The sequence below is a fragment of the Parasteatoda tepidariorum genome, chromosome 5 (assembly GCF_043381705.1).
Source record: "Parasteatoda tepidariorum isolate YZ-2023 chromosome 5, CAS_Ptep_4.0, whole genome shotgun sequence".
Taxonomy (NCBI): domain Eukaryota; kingdom Metazoa; phylum Arthropoda; class Arachnida; order Araneae; family Theridiidae; genus Parasteatoda; species Parasteatoda tepidariorum.
The window spans coordinates 17,602,677-17,623,034 of NC_092208.1; the positions used below are offsets into that span (position 1 = coordinate 17,602,677).

General features: G+C 27.4%; 1 protein-coding gene across 2 annotated transcripts; it reads left to right on the forward strand.

Moving 5' to 3' along the window:
- The first annotated feature begins 2,478 nt into the window (after window positions 1-2,478).
- LOC107451182 (importin subunit alpha-B) lies at window positions 2,479-20,331 on the forward strand. 2 transcript variants are annotated; one of them, XM_043054681.2, is made up of 11 exons: window positions 2,479-2,573; window positions 5,525-5,610; window positions 7,864-7,976; window positions 9,943-10,126; window positions 11,784-11,888; window positions 14,802-14,878; window positions 16,204-16,317; window positions 17,881-17,977; window positions 18,058-18,223; window positions 19,634-19,728; window positions 19,828-20,203. In XM_043054681.2, the coding sequence occupies exons 1-11, from the start codon at window positions 2,525-2,527 to the stop codon at window positions 20,005-20,007; spliced, it is 1,266 nt and encodes a 421-aa protein (XP_042910615.1). In that variant the 5' UTR covers window positions 2,479-2,524; the 3' UTR covers window positions 20,008-20,203. The 2 variants fall into 2 exon arrangements, with proteins under 2 accessions (XP_042910615.1, XP_042910613.1); XM_043054679.2 differs by lacking the exon at window positions 2,479-2,573 and adding an exon at window positions 3,122-3,454 and having other exon boundaries at window positions 19,828-20,331.
- The last annotated feature ends 27 nt before the right edge of the window (window positions 20,332-20,358 follow it).

A 20,358-nucleotide genomic window follows, 5' to 3' on the forward strand; every position in this document is an offset into this window, starting at 1 on the left:
TATCTTTACATAATAGTGAGGTTAAAAATCAATAAAGTAGGTGGACCGTATAAACCTCACATTTAGCAATTATTGCTCTCGCACTGTGGGTCAGAGGACCATGATCTTTGACCAAAAGTCAAAATTAAATTTTCAACTAAAATATGTGTAGGCAATTTTAATACAGCCCAAATTAAGTATTCATTTCCAAACATTATAATTTACTTTTTGGACCGACGAGAGTACAATGTAATGAAAAATATGTTTAAAAAAATTTTTCTTTTCACATTTAACTTTTACATTTTTATTTAAGAAATATATATAGGAGTTTCACAGCAACACATCCGAATTTTTCAAAGTTTTAAAATTCTACAAATTCCAATCAAGTTAAAAAAAATTTATAACTACCAGGGTACCATATTAACCAACTAAAAATATTTTTTATGTTCACACAGATTCAGGGTATTTCTAAGTACAAAAATCTTGTAAATTTTTTAAACTCAAAACAATTTGTAAGTTATTCAAAGTACAAAGAACATCAGAAATTTTCAAAATACAAACATTTTGAAAATGTTTCTAATTTCAAATTAACAACCAATCTGAAGAGTTTTGGAACACAGGTAACTAAAAACTAGACATAGTTTTCGAAAACTTTAGTTACTGAATAACGATATGAATTTACTTAACTTTCTTAGGTTAATGTCAAAACGCTAGTATTTTATCAGTATTTCCAAAAACTTTCTCAATCAAACGAGTTTTAACGGAAAAATATTAATGAATAATAATTACACTGATAATGAGTAGACAAATTCTTAAAGACTTTTCGAACTCATAAACCATTTTATTCAACTGATTATGTAAAGTTATCTCTTAGAATGATTATAACATATTTACTATATCGAGTAATTAAATACGAACATTCTGACTATGAAACTATTTCATCAGTTTAGAATTATTAGACACATAATTTAAAATTGGTAAAAATATAATCTCTAAAGAAGTATTCATTTAGAAATTAAATATAATGCTTCAATGAGAAAATAATAATTTATATAATAAAAATATACTAGCTTGTGAAAAATTTCCAAATTCCGAAAATAAAAATATTTCTTCCACTTTCTAAAGAAATGATTAAAAAAAAAACATCTTCCTTCTGATAAAGTCTTACCGTTAAGCATTATTTATACTGCGGCCTCCATAGAACAGTTCGTAATCTTTACAATCTTGCTAAAAGAGGAGGCAACAATCAATAAACAAATGAAGATTCCATTTGATAAGAAAACAGCAATTATGAAGAATTTAATCAGAAAGAACATAAAAATCTTATAACTTTATTAAATTGCAAACTTTTTAATAATAGAAAGGTAAAAATTATTGAGAAATTGTTCTTCAAATGTTTGACATGTTCTGTTTCAGAAAGATTTACCAATGCTCTGGTTAGTTTTTTCAAGTTCTGCCTTTTCCTTAGGGAAATTTTGCTTCGTATTTGCTACTAAGAAAATGGCGTTTGACTCTGAAAATTATGATGATAGAACTAAATGAAAACTTAATAAATTAATGCCTGATATTTTCAGGCTTCTCTAGAGGGCGTACTCAAGCGCTGCGATTGCAAATTATTTTATGCTTTTTATATAATGCATGTATTTAAGTGATTATGTATGAATATGAAAGCAAGACTTAAACAAACTTTATATTAAGCTATTATTTACCAATTTAAATCTCAGTACTTTTTATTTCTAAGAAAAACGGAATCAAATTATACTGCTAAACTGTAATTCTTTTATAATGGATGGCTTTTCTACTGATAGACGATTGTAGCATAGTAAGTTATTGCTTACCCTTCAAATCAAAATTTACCCCTCATTTATCTGAAAAACTTATAAAAAGTGAAGCTTCTAGTGAATTGGAATGAATGTAAATAGCGAATATTGAGTTACGTTTGACAATTTTTTAATTTTATATTCCACCTAAGTATTTTATGCTTTTTTTCTGTTTAAAAATTTATTAACTCAGCTGAAGAAAGAAAATTGCAGTCATTTTTAAAATGCGAATTCTTCATAATACAACTAATAATTTAATTGGATTTTTATGCATATTTCATGAAATTTATGCAGTGTGTTCCGTAATTACGAATCTTAATGTATATTTTTAGTCTTTTTAGCGATAAAGTCAATAAAATATGGAGAGTATCTCAAATTAATATTGCAAATGGTAAAAAAGAAGAAAAAAACTTTTAAATTTAAAGAATTAGTATTAAAAAATACTCCAGTTCCCAGGAAAACTTATTTTTCTCTTCAACGAGCATACCAGCAGTTTAGAAATTTCCCATGTCCATGTTTAGAAATTTCTAAACATGTTGCAGTATACCCTCCGCAGATTATCAAAATTGTGTTGGCATGTCCTCGGGTAATTCTCGGGTATATTCCATAGAGTTGGTATATTCCCCTGACCATCTTCACTAGTCCATTGTGCAGTTCTAGGGCGGCGTAATCCCCTCCGCAGAGGATCAAAATTGAGATGGAATGTCATTCAATCATCCTCAAGAATGTTTCTCATACCTTCGTTAATTCCCTATTGTGCATCTCTAGTGCAAAGTAAATAAAGTACCTACTTACATATTGCGGCTATAAATAATGTACTACTACTAAATAAAGTAATATTTCTTCTAAACATTCACATGCTCTTCTTGTGCAATGTGAATAATGTAACCTAACTCATCAGTGATTTGAGGTACCTGAATCGTTTCCTTAGTCTTGCAAAGCTTTTTCCACCAATCACATTTTGGAACGCAAACGTTTCAGTTATTATAACAAAATTGGGTATACTATAGCCTACGTCACAGGTTGTGTTATTCCTACTAAATTTAACCCATGAACGGCATTTTCTGCGAGCCTAACTTCAAGCCACAAATAAACAAATGAAGTGTTTGATCGTTTAAATAGCTGCTCGCCAGATTTTATTGCATTATAAGGAAAAGTAATTGATATTCGATTTTTGATTAATAATTGATTTATGTGGATAGTGGCATAGAATTTAGCATTGCATCATGGTAAATGTTATTCCTACTAAGTGGAAGTAGTTGTGTTTTTTTAATATTATACCCAACTATCTCCATTTCTGTGCTCCAAGACCAGAAAGCATTAGTGACAAACACCACCTACTACTTAACACGTAGTAGTTTCAATTTAAAATTCAAAGTTTACAAACAATTTTTCTGAAATGGTTTTGTTGTTGGTTTCCTTTACTAAATTTATTTCCTGAATTTAATAAGCGTCGTTTCTATTTTTAAAGACTATAAGTTGGCCAATTATGATTATTTTTTTTCAAGTTTTGCTATAAATTCTTATAATATAGACATAATCTATAACGATATCCCCACAGATAAAAAGTCTTTCAATCTTAAAAATGAGTGAACAGTGTGACATCGGTGATTCTTTGTCCTTGTTACGATCGAAAAAACTGCATGATCTTCAAAGTAAATATATTAAATATTAAAAATATTATCATGCTGCTAATAACTAGTCAAATAATTTTAAAAGGAATTAAGACCAGGGATCAATACTTCCCATTTATACTAGTTTAATTTTTACTCACTTTAACTTTTGAGTAATAATTAGGCTTTTAAAATAATTGAAAAATCATAAAAATTTGTAATATAATGTTTGCATTTAAGTTTACCTTACAAATTAGTAAACTTCTATGATTATTTTTTTAATTATGATTATTTTTTAATTGTCTATGATTATTATCTAGATTATTATCTATAAATTAATCTATGATTATTTTTTAATTGTTGTATAATGAATGCGTTAAATTGGAAATATTATAACTTGTAGTAAAATAATATGAAGTTTTCTTTAAAAGTTTATATATAAATTTACATTATAATGTGTAAACAAAGCTGGTAGCTGATATTAAAAAATTGTAATGAATTGTAGCTTGCATTGAGAAATAAATATTGTATTTTTTAATAAAGATATAACCCATGCGTATTGAGGGATAAATTTATATATGGATTAAGAATTAAACTATGTGTCAAGAAATTGTGTTAGAATTTGTTTCAAAGTAATTTTGAGTTGCAATAAAAAGAACATAGATTATAGAAAGTTAGGAAAATAGATTATAGAAAGTTTTGAAGTCAAAGTGACATTTACGGATCTTATATTTTTTTTGTTTAAGCCAGCCAACATAGTATGACTCCCATTTAATAATTTATTATTACCTTTTACATAATGGTGTTTGTAGGTCTTTAAATAAACTTATATATTACTTACTAAGCTTGTATATTTAATTTCAAAATTAAAATATAAGACTAGATAAATGAGACTAGAATAACTTGCTATTTACAGATGTAAGTTGTTAATTTTTTTCTGTCTTACTTTTGCATCATGGCAGGAAATTTCAATTCTAAAGGTACTAGACAAACTAAAAATTTTATTGCTACAATTTTAACAAAAGTCATAGGGTTTCTATGGTTTCAATAAAAACTACACATCATTGAAATAAGAAAAAATATCTGGAAATTAAAGTATAAAAATTATCATTTGTCAATTACAGCCATAGTATCAAACTCTGTAAGTTTCTACTCTATTACCCTATTGTCAAACTTCGTCACTTACACGCTAGCCATAAATATTCCATTGTTAATGATGGTGTGTGGAAATTCTTTGCCTTGACTTATACAGGATACAAAAATTAATTAAATCAAATTGTTTGCTCTGTTTCTCTGTCATTGAATCAGGGTTCTCATGGGTCAGGGAAAACCTGGAATTGTCAGGAATTTAATTTCAATTCCAAAAATCAAGGAATGGTCAGGGAAAGTTGCAATTTTTTTACAAGAACCTGGAAAATTCCTTTATTATATGTACCTGGAAAAAAAACAGTCTTAAAATTGTCAGTAACAGTACTCAGTTGTTGAAATTTGAGTTAAATAATTCTAACATGTATTACAATTGTTTATTGTATAAATTTCACATTTTAGACAAACTGAAATGCTTCCTTCCTCATATAATGATATTTATTTTACATGGAAAATCTAATACTTGGCATTACAAGTAAAAGAATCAAAATTTTCTGATGAAAAATTTCGTTGTATAGATAAAATATGGTATTGATTTTCATTGAAATTTACCTGATATACCTGGAAAAGTCAGGGAATTTCTTTTCTAAAATTTAGTGGGAACCCTGTTGACTATATAAAGGGCAAAGATTTATCTTGTAAATTCAATTAAATAAGCTTTTATTGAGTCTAATCTGTTGCATTAAGTCTGTTTAAATTTTTGAAATTCTACTAAGTTGATCTACAGTTTGACCTGATTTTCTTTGATGATTAAGAATTATTAACTATTTATTAAAATTTCTTGTTATGCTGAAGCCAAATGTTTTCAAAATGTTGTTATGAAACACATGTAAATAATAATGTTTTCTATATTGAAATAATGTTAACTTTTCAGATATTTCTTGATATAAAATTGGTAAGCATTTGGAATCATACAGATAATAATATTGATATTTTTTTTAAATATCCATTGTAATTATTTTTCAGATGTCAGAGAGAAAAACAGAAATGCTGTTTTAGCTCAAAATCGTATGTTATCTACTGAAGTCAAGAGTGATGTTTCCTTTTCCCAGGTAGATGACTTTAAGATCAAAAAATAATTTACTTTCCTGATGGCCAGATATTTAAAAGTAGAAAAATTCTCGTAATTAATTGAGAAGGTACAATAATGTTCAGATATATGAAGAATGCTTTAATTCAATTAGAGAAAATGTTTTGAACTCTAACTTTCTCTTTCAAAGAATTAAAAATGGTTCCCATAAACATAAGAGTGTTTTACTATAAAAAATGAAGCTGTTCATCATTATAAAAGATAAAGTAGATATTAATACTAAGCAAAATTTGGAAATTTCGTTACATTTCCAAAAATTAAAAATGGGTTATGATTGAAAAAAACTTGACAAATATATGACATTTCTTTCCAAACATTTCTCAAAATGTAGTAAACATCGCAAAGTTAATTTCTAAAATTTAAAAAATGTCAAACAAAAGAATTTTTGGAATTCTACAAAAATATTCATAATAATTCCCTCATTGATTTTTTAAACCATTATAAAATGCTCAAAGAGTGCAGTTTCTTCATAAAAAGTAGAGATCGGATGGCGTCTGACAGACAATTTTTTAATCATCATTTTTTACATTTAATCTGCGACTGTTTTGTCCTATCCTAAGTGAACTCAGATGTTGCCATAAAATCAGGATTGCAAAAAGGTGATGCAGATGAGTTGAGTTCCACAATTCAAACTTACAAATACAATTATAAAGTATTCACGAAGATAGATAAAAAGTTAACAAAATGTATGTTCCATTTTATCATTGGATACTTACATGCTATCCCAAAAATATTGGCTACATGATGTAACAGCAACCTAAACAAAAAAATTGCCGTGGGATCTATCCCGGCCAGCTAACTCTAATAAATAAAAATACAATTTTAAATAATAATAGGTAAATGAATGAAAAAATACTAAAGAAAAATTATAAATTAAGGAAAGTAATAAAATTATTGTTAAATGGATAAATGTTGCATTTATCTTACACAATCTCAGTTATGTTTTGGTGGGAAATTTTTTTTTTTTTTTGGTTAATGTCGGGCACTTGGGACTATTCCCCACTGACCTTAGAAATGCCAGAATTTCTACTCTCTTCTCGTTACCCAGTGAGCAGCTGTGACTAAGCCACAGCGGTGGAGTTCGCGCACCCACGTCATACAACCACAAACCTGTATATAAGGTGGGTTACAGTCACACAATTACACAGAAGAAATGACATAGAACACACAGAGAGAGAAAGAAACATCCATGCCCTGGGTGGGATTCGAACCCGCAACCATCGGCTCCGCAGTCAGGCACGCTAACCACTTGGCCACCTGGTGGATTGTAAAATAGACTGTCTGGTAAAATGTTGTGTTTTTGTAGAAAGACCACAAAATTTTTTTCACTAGTTGTTAAATCCCATATTTACATTCACTAGTTGTTAGTCCCATATCTCCAAATTTGGCATGGTAGCAATAGTGCCGATCATTGTTTAAAACAATGCTTATATTACTTACTAAATTATTTGAAATTGTAACATAATTGAAGTTTTCCTTTTTGTGAATGTTTATACAAGCTTTGATAAAAAGTAAGCTAAAATATTTTTAAAGATTTTATGTAACATACCTAAGTTCAGCATTTATATGTTTGCAATTCATTCAGCAAAATTTTAAATTTTTTTGGTTTACAAATTCTGAATGCAAAATACAAAATACTCAGTTACAAAAAAAAAAAAAAAAAAAAAAAAAAAAAAAAAAAGCTTACTCATAGTGTTTGGTATTTATTATGGAAATGTTGACGTAGTACTGTTTCACACTTTGATATGAAGTACCAAATTATCATAAATAATATTTACAATGACGCTTACATCATCTGTTTGTTTTTCTCTTTTCTCCTAAATGTAATAATTTGACAATTTTTAATTTTCTTTATCCAGTTACAGATTCTAGATATCCATTTAAAATTTATTAACTGGTTCAATTCTTCATCTAGATTTTGCTGCATTTTGCAAAAATATGCTTAAATCTCTATACTCACCTTCAAATAAGGAAGCTAATTTATATATTATTAAAAATATTGTACCTAATTGTTTTTGTTTATATTTAAGAAAGCTTATCGATTTGTAAATTGCCAATTCCATTTTGATGTTGTTTTTTTATTGATTTTCTCGAATTGTTAAAATTTTTGTTTACTTCAAAGTTACTACTTTCTCTGAAAATAGTTTCTCAGATACATGTAATCAAACAGCTTTTTTTTTGTTAAAAAATGCAGAGATTTATTTTTATTTTTCAGGTGAAAGACTTACTCTTGGACCTAAAGGACAAAAGCAAAAAACTAGATAAACAAACTCTGACAAGAATAAAAAATTCTTGTTGCCATGCAGAATTCATTGAGTCATTTTTTAAGTAACTTACTTTTCTTAATATTTTTTTTATTGTTGCTAAATTAAGTTTAAAAAATGTCATCTCATTTATCGACCCACTGAAGGGAACAATCCTCAAGGGATCCTCGAGCCCAAGACCTGTGGCACGGGAGCGCTAAGCGCTTCCACTCAGCCACCGGGTGTCAAATTCAGATGTACAATGTAATAAATTCTAATTGTGCTTCTGACTTTTTAAATATATTTGTAATTATTAAAAAGAAAAAAACTTCTTAATTTCAAATAATTTTTTTATGTTGCTTTTTTTATAACTTGTTAAATAGCTCTTTTCTTTTTAATTTTTAAATCCATTTGATAATTTACCAGTATTTATTTAGTATATTGACTAGTGATATTTATTTGTTATTTTATTTTTTTATTTACTTAATTTGACCTCTGTAATAAATAAAATTAATTTCCCTAAATAATTTATAATTATAAAAGGTATTATCTGTTCCTTCTTGTATGTACCCCTATCTTGCTTGTTTGATTAGTATTAGTTGCTTACATGGTAAATAAATGATTTATATTGTTTATTAAATCCTATTGGTTCAGCATCTTGAACCTACTATGGTGGTCCTTGTTAAATAGTAAAATTTTTGCAAATAATGATAGTTCATTTTGTGCCATTTATATTTAGTTTGCTTTTTTCTTTGCAGCATTTAACTTGTTCTTTATGTTCTACATGATTTATTAATACCACATAAAATACATTCTTATGTTAATAAAAACTATTAGTTTACATGTAAACAGGTGCATTGGCTCTTTTTTTTTTTTTTTTTTTTGTGATAACATATTTTCTCTTTCTTGATTCTTGAATTGGTTCTTTCAGCATAAAAACTGATCATGATGCCTCTGGAATAATCTATACTTTTATTTTCTTGATTCCAACTTCCTGTACAGTGTATTCTGTTACGTTTTCAAATATTCTCATTTTTTCATACAGAATTATTTCATACATATTTCCTTGTCTGTAATATTTTCAATATCTTTAAATTCTAACATGTTTTTCTCCCAGACAAGTGTTGTGTTGCATCTCTCAAACTCTATGTATAGAATAATTATTTTAAAAGTGACACAGTAATGAAATTGAGCTAAGTTCTTCGTCTTTAGTTTTGATTTAATTGTTGGCTGAAAAATTACATACAGCCAAACTTTGATGTTGCAAACTCAAAGGTTGATACTAAATATTTCTTGATATTGAGTACTTTTTAATAATTCCGACCAAATAATTACTGTGTTGACATTTTAAAATTGGTATAACATGTAATCACTTCAAACAATGTCTACATCTTTGCTTTGTATCTGTTTTTGCATTTTAAAGCTCTTCAGTTTCATCATCTTTCTTTTCTAATACTTCTCTAGATACCTTATTATTTTATTGTTCTCAATCACAGCGCATTGAGACATTATGATCCATAGTATCTACTTCCTAGTTTTTTTTATTTATTTAATTACGAATCTTTTCTTATTTGTCTACTTTTTTTGGACTACGTAATGATTTAGGCAATATCTTTTCAAACATGGTGATCTTTTTCTTATTTGAGTTTTGAGAAATGAATAAGGAATTGTTTGAGAATTGGAATTTAAAAAAACACACACGCATTTTAAAATCTTAAAAAATTGGAGAGAGAAGAATTGGGATAAAAAATATTCCATAAAATTAAAGGTTATTGAGAAATGTATGTGACTAAAAGACATTTTTCTATTAGAAATGCAGCAAACATGCTAAGAATTCAGATGTTTTTAAGCTTTTAAAGTTTTACTATATTTCAAAAAAGATGAGAAAACTTTGCATTCAATTTATTTGTTAGAAAATAATATCTCAGATGTAGTTTAACTAATTGAATATAAATGTCATGTTAAGTATAATTCATTTTCTTTTGAGTATGTATAAAAATTATATGCACAATTTTCTTATTTTTATGTTCTTAATTTTGATTTATTTTTAGGATTAATGGAGTATTCAATGCCTTGTTATCTTGTCTTAAACACAATGATGCTCAAATCCAGTTAGAAGCTGTTGCTTGCTTAACTAATCTGGCATGTGGGCCACACAAACTTTGTTTTAGAATCGCTAAATCTGCAGGCCCTTACTTAGTATTATTTATGACAGGCAGCAGTCACTATTTACAAGTAGGAATGTTTATAAAATCAATCAAACTTTTAAACAATTCTTTTATATTGACTTATTTCGTGACTTCTCTATTTTTGTATTTGGGCAAGTGCTATGATACAGACCCTGTTGAGCACACTTTGATTCATTTTAACTCTTGAAATGTGAAAAATTATTTGATTGCAAACTTTTTAACCAATCCAGTTCAGAGCTTATGTGTTATGACACATTTAGCAATTTCTTTATTAATATTTTAAATAATTTTGTTTGAATAAACAAGTTATAGAAAATCAAAGTAATTGCTTAAAAAATGTATTTGACTTTTTCTTTTCAGAAACCTGAAATTATTTGAATAATTTGTGCATGATCTTGATCAGTGTGTTTGAATTTTACTAATCACAATCTGAATTTCAAAAGGCATATTTTATGTAAATTTTGAATCAATAAAAAAGATATGAGTTAAAATACAAAACAATTTTTATTTCCATGACAAATTAAAAGTTGTTATTAAAATATTTTGTTTAACTCTACATTGTTCGTTTACAAGAAAAAGTTTTTTTTTCTTTTTACATCGAGAAGCCAGCCACATCTGCTATTTTTCTTCTAGCAGCCCAATACAAAATAGCCTTCATGTGAAAGTTGTTAATGGTCAAAGAATTAATAATGTTGCTTGGAGATAGACTGATTGTCAAGTGATTAAAGCTCATGGCCTCTTCCGCATAGCACAGATGACAGTCAGAGGAGTTAGAAAGCATATTTACAAATGTTGCTTCTCATTTAACACTATTCAGTTGGCATGTGTGGATTAGAGATAACATGGACGCGAATTAGAAAAAGTGTTGTAGAGATACCTTCGCTGCCTTGTCTATGGTTATGATAAATAAATTATTTCAATGATATTTAATATTTTTGATAATAGTGTGTTATAATTTATTTTCAAACTATGCAGAACTTAAAAATTTTTACTGTGGTATAGTTTCACATCTAATTGTAGGTGCGGCAAACTAACTTAGATAAAGTTATTGCATCCGAAAATAGAAGTTAATTAATATCTTATTAATTTGTGTGCTCATTTCTTTTTGTCTACTTCTTCAATTACGAAATATTTTATAATATATCTCTTAATTTACGTATCGTTTATTTATTTATTTATTTTGTTGCTTTTTTTTTGCAATGCCAAGCAAAAAATCTGTTACTTTAGTGTTTTTTAAGCAAGTTGAATGACAGTGTGGAATCATCCGTTCTCTCCATATGCAATCATTGTACACAGAAGTTTTATTTTTAATAAAGCTATATTAAAATTATTTGTTAGGATTTTTTTCACTGCACTATGTATTGTAATATGTGTCTTGTCTTTTGAAGCATAAAATGAATTTTTTTATTGAATGTTTTACTTCATTTTTTTTATTTTTAATTATTTATATATTTTAAATAAATTTTAATTTTATGCAATAACTTAGATTGAACTTAAAAAAATTATGCTAAAAATTGACTTAAGCTTAGAAGCATGGATTCTTTTCTTAAATATGATACTTAAATTAAGTAATATATATACACTCATATTATGCTTCATAAACATTTCATGAAACAAGTTTGCATGAGGTACTTGAATACATAATTGATTGCTATTTGTTTTTGAGGTAATAAGTTGGTATTTTTTTTATCTTCCAAGTTTAGGCTCAGTGTGCATGGGCAATCAGAAACATTGCAAATGATTGTGAGACTTGTTATTTCAGACTAAAATCTCAAGGGGTCTTTCCAACTCTTTTAAAAATTCTTGTGGTAAGCAAATTTTGATTTTTTTATGCTTTAAAAATACTTTACTTGAAGCAGATGGATTAAATATCTAAGTTACCTTAAAAGGTAATTTTGATAAAAAGTATTTTTAACTAGTTTTGTTTAGATATTCACTTTTCTATACTCTTTGCACTTATTTCTTGTTTAATTTTTTAATTATACATTCTTGAATATTAGTAAGATGGTTTACCTACCAAATATTTTTATTTATTTGTTATAATTAGTTATACGAGGGTTGCTATTTCTATTTCTGGCCTTGGCAACAGTAAGTGTTGCTAGGCGACCGCAGACGATTTTAATCGAAAGTTTGATATTTTTAAACATAAATTCAGCAGACGATTTACCATCATAGCTTCATTTGTGTTGTTGACAGTAAATTGAAAAGTTCTTCTCTTTCAAAAAATGGAATTGAATCGTGAACATTTTCGTGCCATTATTTTTCATAACTTTCGACGTGAATTGTCAAGACAGGAGTGCTTCGATGAACTTAATTCTTTATTCAGCGATAAAGCGCCATCCTACAGCACTGTAAAAAATTGGTAGGACGAATCCCTTGCAGGCCGTCCAAAATCCGTTGTTGTGCCAGAAAAGATCGATGCTGTGTGTGAACTGATAAAGCAAAATCGTCATGTGACATACCGTGAGATAGAGGCGTCTTTGGACATTAGTATGACTAGCATCAATAAAATATTGCATGAACATTTGAGCGGAAAAAAAAAATTTCGCGTTGGATCCCGCATAATCTGACAAATACTCAAAAAAAGGCTCGTGTCGATTGGTGCAAGGAAATGTTGGAAAAATACGTTCAAGGTTCATCAAAGGCTCTGTATAATATTCTACTACACAGGTGACAAATCGTGGATCTATGCATATGAGCCGGAAACAAAACAGCAATCAACTCTATGGGTCTTCCAAGACGAGGCCAAACCAGCAAAAGTTGTTCGAGGAAGAAGCACATCGAAACAAATTATTGTCTGTTTCTTCGGCATTAACGGTTATGTGGCAACAGTGGAGTTAGAGCAACGCAGGACGGTCAATTCTGAATGGTACACGACCATTTGTTTGCCAGAAGTCATCGGAGAAATTCGGAAAAAGCAGAAGAACAGGCGAATCATTCTTCATCATGACAATGCGAGCTCTCACACATCGACTCAAACAAAGGCATTTCTGACGGAGCGAAAGATCGAACTGATGAGTCATCCGCTGTACAGCCCTGATTTGGCACCCCATGACTTCTTCTTATTCCCACACATCAAAAAATTACGTGGACAACGATTTTCGACCCCCGAAGAAGCGGTTGATGCATTCAAAGATCATGTTTTGGAGTTACCTCAATTGGACTGGAAAAAGTGCTTTGCAAATTGGTTCAAATGCATGCAAAAGTGTATTGATCATCATGGAGAATATTTNGTTGATGCATTCAAAGATCATGTTTTGGAGTTACCTCAATCGGACTGGAAAAAGTACTTTGAAAATTGGTTCAAATGCATGCAAAAGTGGATCATCATGGATAATATTTTGAAAAACAATAAAACCAATTTCGATCTTACATGTTTGTTTTTTCATTATTAGGCCAGAAATATAAATAGTATGATTATACAATCTTTGAAAGTAAAGTTATTGCAGAAAAAATGCCTTTATTAAAAATGTAAGTCTATTGTGCTTATATTCTTATTTTATCATCGTGTATAATTTTAAGATAAAATTTTGTCTTAAAATTTTATATTTTTGTTGAGTAAAATATGGTTGAAATATTATTATTTTTTTTTCTTTCTGTAGCTTAGAAAATAGCTTCAAACTTAATAGGTTATATCAATTTTTAGTTGGTTTAAAAAAAAACATAACAGCAAGCTGTTCAAGAGGCAAGTTTTTTAGATCAAGTTTTATTTTTTTTTGGGGGGGGGAGGGAATATGAAAGTTGTGAGTTATATATACAGAAATACTGTCAACCAACAATTATAAAATTATACCGAAAAGCAATATTATCTTACACAATTTTATCTTCTCTCCAAAAATAAAATTTCTTTCTTCTCAATCAAATAAATTATTATAATTTTGAAGAAAACTTTCAAATCTGATTTTTTTCTATTACCAAAATTATGTTGTGAAATAATTAATGTATATTTTTTGTTATTTCAAGGTGACATTTAATGGGAAAATGTGTATCAGAAATATTTTGAAATTTGGTTGAGATATTTTATTTTCGAATGATTAACAAAAACTTTAATTTTTTTTAATGAAACTGCTGAGCTTTGTGACTTTTCTTTTAATAAATGAAATTTGTAGCATGATCTTCTATTTCTTTAAATATGTGAGAACTGAACAACTGTCAGACATGTAGAAAAAAAAATTTGTAAAATTTGTTCGCCAAATATAAATGCTCATTTCATCTTTTTTCAAAATGCTATTTATTATGCATAATTATTTCATGATAAGATATTTTTGTTTTGAATGATTAAAAAGTGATTTAAAAACAAATAAAACAGCTGAGAATTTGATCTTTTTTTATAACAAATGTATTAAAAAATAAATAAAAATTACAAATATCACTATTAAAAATCAAAATTTTTTTAAACTTTTAAGAAAGTAAACTGTAACGCAGAAAAAAAATTTATATGCTATTCTTCTATCTTCTTCTTGTTATTTTAATTCAGCAATACTTTCGTAAAATTTCAGGTGTTCATGTTTAAAAGATAACAGATATTTAGATTCAAAAGATGTTATAGTTAGTTTTTATAATATCTTCCCATGAGATTATGTTGAGAAGTGTAGATGCTGTTCTAATTATATTTTTTATGATAAGAAATAGGTTAAAGGAGTTTTTATATTGTTCGATTAAATTTGTAATATTCATTTAATTAGAATAGTTTGCAAAAGTCATTATTTTTGTTTTTTCAGTCACCTATACCTGATGTAATTGAACCTGCCATTTATGCTCTAAGTGCCTGTCTCAAACATGGAGATCTTGATTTAATGTAAGTTAAAAGAAGTATTAACTTTTTATTGATTTACTAGTGAGTACTGTCCCTGTCTTCCTATAGCTAGCCTAAATCTTCAAGACTTCTTACACATTTCTTTCAGTATCTTAGCTGACTCTTTGCATCTGAAAGTAACGATCAGTACTATTTTTTATGAATTTGCAGAGTTGATCAGGTGCAAAATGGAAATCAAAAGCAAATGTAAAAATAGCAAATGCGGTGTTTTTTTCTATTTTCTGTTTGTGTTACTGCATTTTCATTGACTGGATTGAAAATATTTGCTGGCAAAAATTTATTGACAGAAAACAAACTACAAAACGAACAATTCAACGAAATGAACTTCATTTTCTCTCAAAACACATAATCATCCTTTACCAGATAAAACAACCATATGGAAAAAGATTTCTAAGATCTGTCCATATTAATTTGATTAAATATTAATATCCAATCCTGCAATTTCCATAATCTTTTTCTTTGTTCTATAAAAATGGATGTTTTCCAAACAGTAAAAATTGCAATTTTATTTGTAATTGCTTCCATTCTAATTCTCAAAGCAAAATCTAAGTCCTGCTTTTTTTTTAATATAAAGGTACATAGCTCCAAAAACTATAATTTTAACTACAACTATTTTTTTTTTCTACCTATAAAAAAGTTCCTAAAAAGCAAAGCTGAAAATTCGTTAACAACAAAACTGATTTAAAATTTTAAAAAAAATTTAAAGTAGAGATCATTTTCTATATGGTCTATATCTACTAATAATAATTTTAGCTGAAATGAATTATGCATTGTTAGAAACAACAAATCCTTAAATCTGATATAATAACTCTACTACTGTCAGCATAAATAACATTTTCCTAGTAGAAATTTCCCTAAATATTTTTCTAAAATGTGCACAACTTGATATTTTTCCTTCCAACAGTTTTTACATTCTAAAGGGGAAAACCATGTTTTTCATTCCTTTCTGAAACAGCATCAGTAACGAAGGCATCACTGCCAGAATCTTTTTTTAATATATAGAGAAAGCTGATTAAAATCTTGTATCATGTTCTTTCTGTATGTAATTTGAGTATGTTTTCTACCTTGAAATTATGTGTTGTGGTTGCACAAATCAAAAGTATAATTTTAATTGTAAAGCAAAACACAAATTAAAGCTTTACAATATCAAATTAAAATGTCTCATTAAAAAGTTTTCAAAATTTTCTGAGCCGTTTTATACTAAAATTCACATTTATTTCGTTATAGAGGAAAAATAATTTTAAAAAAATTTTAAATGAACATATCTAATGTCTTTGAGATTATTATTTTGAAATATTTCTTTGCAGTGATGAAAATGGAGAGAAATATTCTAATGGATTGTTGAAACTGATTGAAGAACACAGGTTTCCAATTCCTACTCTTCAAGAAGCAGCTTTTGCATTAGCTAATTCTTTTTATATGTAAGTTAAGTCAACAGTTTGAATAATTTCATTTATCATGAAATTTCTGCAATTAAATATCTATGTATAGATGCCGGTTGATTTAAAAAAAAATCGTGTACAAATTTGAAGGGCAAGGCAAACATTAAAAAAAGAATAAAGAAACAGAAACACAAGTTCACAAGCACTATCCAAAGCCACTAGATGGAATTGCTAATTCTACATAACATGCAAAAATTGTTCTACTTCATTTTTATTTACTGCATTTCCACGCATTTCAAATTTACAACTAATACTACCTCAAGAGATGCTCAAAGGTTTTGCTAAATTATCACACCAGCAGGATGTGTTCGAGATTCGAGAAAGTGCGCTGTTCCTTGCAGCGTTGATGTAATGCATGTGTTCTGGGATCCGGCTAAATTGAGTATATATGACCAACAGTGTTTCTCATAAAAGTGTATCATTTGTTAACATACTCTAAAAATAAAACGTAGATGTATTTTTGTTTATTATTGTGCATAGTATATAATAGTCAACATCTTCTATCAGCCCTGGATAGCCTCTCCCTTTCTATGTTCTTATGTGATTTTTTTTATTATTTTTGTATGTCTGTTTTTGCTTTTTTATTTTGGCCATTATTTTATATGTTGCATTTATGTATTTATTTTTATTCACATCAATATTTTTTTTAATATTCTATGGTTTAAATATCAAAATATTGCTATAAAAATAATGTATTTTATAAGTGTTTTAATCAATTGGTGTTTTGATGCATTCTATCTTAATTTATCTATCCTCATTTATCTTAATTCAAGCACCGCAGTACACATTAAATAATTATTCAAAATTTGTTGAATCAGTTCCAAGTGATATTTGTTGTACCTTAATCATACTGTTAAGGTAACAATAGTTTTTTTTTTTTAAATATTTATTATGGCAATTAGGCAGAAAATAATGTCATAAGATCTCCTTTAAAATTTATCCAGTTTAACAGTTACATTATTTTTTAACAAAAAATATAATATTTATATTTTATTAAAAACAAATCTTAATAAAAACTACTGTCGTACATAACAAAAAATTGTATTCAAATTTTTTAAATGTTTATTGGGAAATAAGGCATATCAAAGCAATTATATATTTGGAGTACAAAGAATTTTTTTATGAAAATAGTTTGTAAAATATAAAACATAATTACCATTTTATGTACTTTAACATTAAATCTGGTATTAATGCCAAACTGTTATTATTTTATTGTTTTTATCCATTGTTTTCTAATTATTGCAAAAACAAATTGTATTAAAATAGTAACTTTTTATTTCAAACCTCTTCACAATTATTTTATATTTAGGATTAGGATAAGAAGTGGAAGCCCTATAAAATTCAGCAAAGAGTACACAATATGGATGATTAGCATTTCTTTGTCAGAAATAAATTAGCATAATTTTTAGTGTATGCATATTTAAATGAATACAAAATGTATCATATGAACTTTTATGTTAAAGAAATGACTCTGGTATTTTTTATTTATTATTGTTATTAAACATTGAATACCTACTATAGCATGATTTACAATTTTTTCAGAGCTGTTAAAGCTAATAGTGATTTTGAAAATTTTGACATACAGAAAGTTTTAGAATGCTTAAAGACATTTGTTTATCAGGATTCAGATGAGTGTTTAGTAAGTTTAATTGTTTTTATATTTATCATTTGCATTTATTTTCATTTTGGTATGATATTAAAAGTTTGTACATATTGTAGGTTACTCTGCAGTTGATCAGATGCTTAGGTTATTTGACCTCTTCAGAATTTGTCACTGAAAAATTAATCAACTGTGTCCAGTTTCATGAAATCACCATTAAGTTATTAAATCATCCTTTCCATTTCTTGAAGAAAGAGTTACTGTGGGTTTTGACCAATATATCTGGTAAGCTTATATTCTTGGAGTAGTTGGAACAATAAAATGTATATAATGAATTGTTTTAACAGATTTTGTAGATTTTTTGGTTAAAATTCTGGTCTCAATTTCAGCATTATTTTTAAAAAATTTTTTGGTCGTAAACTATTTTAAACTCTATTCTTTTAATGCAGTGTTTCCCAAAGTGTGGTATGCGTACTCCCAGGGGTAAGGGAACAGTTTAGCATGGGGTAAGCGTTCTAATGCAAAATATCTTGCAGCAAACAAAAATTTCAAAAAAAAAAATTTTAAAAACAAGGCTAGCCATGAAAATATACGATTACGTATTTTTCTATTGGATATCTTTTAGCAGAGTTAACAGTTAATAATTAGTGGTGTCAGCAGCCAGTTCTGATTTTTACCTTTTGTGCGATTTTTTATAGTACAAAATTCATTTATTTTTTATTAGGGGTACTCAGCATTACAAAAATTTAGAAAGGGTACACGAAAGTCATAAATTTGGGAAACACTTTTTTAATCTAATAAACATATAAATAATAATTCCAGAATCAAGAGCTGTTTTTACTATGTTTAAAAATTTTAAACTTCAGAAAAATTAAATTAAACTTCTTTTAAATTAATTCCCAATAACTCATTCTATACTAATAGTTTAAGTTTCACTATTAAGTTAAAAGTTCCAGTTTTACATAATTTTCTTTTTTCAAAAAAAAAAAAGAAAATTCCAGTGCTTTTTTACTATAAATTAGTTTCTTTATGTTGGTAAATATTTATCACAATATTTATTTGTGAAAAGCAAACTATAGAAACACTCTGTTGTATGTCTCATTAATTCATAATCATAATGCATATTGATACATGTTCACTACAATGCAAATAACTTTGTGTCTAAAAAGGATGTTCTGGTGTAAGTTGAATGACTAACAACTTGATGTCAGATGCATCCTTTTAGGAATATAAAAAAGTATGCTGCTGATGACACAGCTAAAGTAATTATTTATCAAATTCATTAGCTAACGTCATCATGCAGCTAAACTTTTGAAAGTTATCAGTTGCACCATTCAAAATTCTGTTTATTGTAAATTTAACGAATTTTGTCCGACTGGAAAAAAATATTGTAAATAACGAAACACTGCTATATCAGAAACATGAAAATTCCATTGAAAAGTAAAATTTAAATGCTTACAAATTTAACTATGTTAAATACAAGCTAAAAATGTAATGTTCACACTAGTAGTACACTTCATTTTGTAAAAAAAAGAAAAAATCTTACATTTATTTTAATGATTTTTAAATTTATTATTATAATTTTAAATTATTTTGTATGTTAATTTTGTTTTATCGTACCTTGGAAAATTGTTTTAATTATTATAATAAATTTGTTTGTGTTATTTTTGTTTTAATTCATGTTTTTTTTTATAGTTTCACAAGTTATTGATAACAACCATGCATTGTTTTTGCCTATACTTAAAGTTTTAGAAACGTTTCTGAATACTTTAGATTCTGCATCCCTACCTGTATGTATTTAAAAATTCATTCATATTTCTCAATTTATTATTTTTTTCATGCATTGCTTAGCAATTTTCGTACTAAAATGATCTTTTTTTTTCTTCCAGGCATTATATTATGTGTGTTGCACAGCAAAGGGAAATGAAAACATATGTTCTCTGTATCAGCAATATGGTGTTGTATCTAATATTCAAAACCTTATGGCTAGTGACAATACAATTTTAAAAAATTCTTCAGCGACGTGCCTTGCTATTATTCAAAAGCCTGATTCGTCTCCATACGAGTGATTGTTTTTGCTGTAAAAAGTTGTGACTCTTATGATTGTGTTGCATTAAAACAAAAAAGTCTAAAATTCATTATTTTTAATCATAAGTGGAATTTTAACAAGTGTGAACAATATAAAACTGTGATTGTTTATTTTGTAAAATATTATAACTTTTATGTGTAAGTTGCATTAAATAAAATCTGAAATTCCTCTTTTCAGATCAAAATAATTTTTTTAGCTAATGCCAACAGTATAAAACTGTAGTTACTTGGGTTGTGAAATATTGAGTGACTTATAAGTGTGAGTTGTATAAAAGTAAATAAAAAGGACTCATTTTTATTTTTTATCAAAAGAATTTTCTTAGTAAGTGTCA